A 1,048-nucleotide genomic window follows, 5' to 3' on the forward strand; every position below is an offset into this window, starting at 1 on the left:
CCGGATTACTAACCTGAGCTTCCATCCAGGTCGGTGCTCTTGAGGTTTTTGGCTTCCAGGATGACCACGGTTAGTTTGCTGGATGTCGGAACGTAACGCAGAGAGAAGCAGATCTCACCGAGGTTCTCCTCCTGGATTCAGAAGAAGTAATCGGGTGACGTTCAGATGGCTGCCGACTGCCCGAAGACAGCTGAGATAGGCTCCGGCCCAAACCACGACCCACAGGAGGATAAGCGCTTCAGACTTGGAGTCTCAACTAGGTTCAGGTTGTCGCTACCTTATTTTCACTACCAAAAGGCACACTTAAAAGTCCCCAAAATGGACGGGGCGCCTAATCATGCGGGTGGCCTTGTGTGCGTTCCAAAATCTGCGAATGCTGTTATGCGACTTCGATGAGGGGTCCGCTTGACCGACTGTTGTTGTGCCGACACGCCGGTTAGATCGAGGAAAGGCGGATGTCACTGAGAGGTGCCATTTAATACGGTGCGCCGTACGGTCGTGAAAATACGGGAACGAGAACTAGGCTTGGGTTGAGGTCTGACCTCCATGTCGGCAGGCTCGTTGAGGTCCCTCCACTCCTCGATGACGTGATTCCAGTCTACTTGCCCGAGTTTTAGGCGCAGTTCTCCAATGATGTCATGTTTGGAGAAGCGGTCAAAGTCGAAAACTTGAAGTACAGCCGTCGACTTCATCAAATTGGCCTTGGAGATCTGACAACAAAACAACAGAGAGATTCAAGCTTGAACGACACTTTGCTTCTCGTCTCCTTTTGTACATCAAGCGACGTCGGACCACCTCAGAATCGGGGCCGACATGCTGGAGTTCATGTCCCAGACTCCCCAAAGGCGAACGGCGTGTCTTCTGGTCGTACCTGGAAGGTGAAGGTCTCGTTGAAGGTGGCGTTGAGCGTGTTCTTCAGAACTTTGGTCTCACAGGTCTTTGTCTTATCGGGCAGGAGGTAGACCTTGACGTAGGGGTCGGAAGTTCCTCCCACATCCATGGCCTTCAGGCCGCTCGCTTGCTTCACGCCCACCATCAGCTACACACA

The 1,048-nt window shown here is 53.0% G+C and overlaps 1 protein-coding gene across 1 annotated transcript; it reads right to left on the reverse strand.

The window, feature by feature from the left end:
- Positions 1-8: 8 nt before the first annotated feature.
- On the reverse strand, positions 9-1,039 carry LOC109509357 (synaptotagmin-1-like). The gene is made up of 3 exons (XM_019859219.1): positions 872-1,039; positions 543-710; positions 9-131 (listed from the first exon to the last, which is right to left on the reverse strand). The coding sequence occupies exons 1-3, from the start codon at positions 1,034-1,036 to the stop codon at positions 9-11; spliced, it is 456 nt and encodes a 151-aa protein (XP_019714778.1). The 5' UTR covers positions 1,037-1,039.
- Positions 1,040-1,048: the final 9 nt, after the last annotated feature.

The sequence above is a fragment of the Hippocampus comes genome, unplaced genomic scaffold (genome assembly GCF_001891065.2).
Source record: "Hippocampus comes isolate QL1 unplaced genomic scaffold, H_comes_QL1_v1.1 C16867418, whole genome shotgun sequence".
Lineage (NCBI taxonomy): Eukaryota > Metazoa > Chordata > Actinopteri > Syngnathiformes > Syngnathidae > Hippocampus > Hippocampus comes.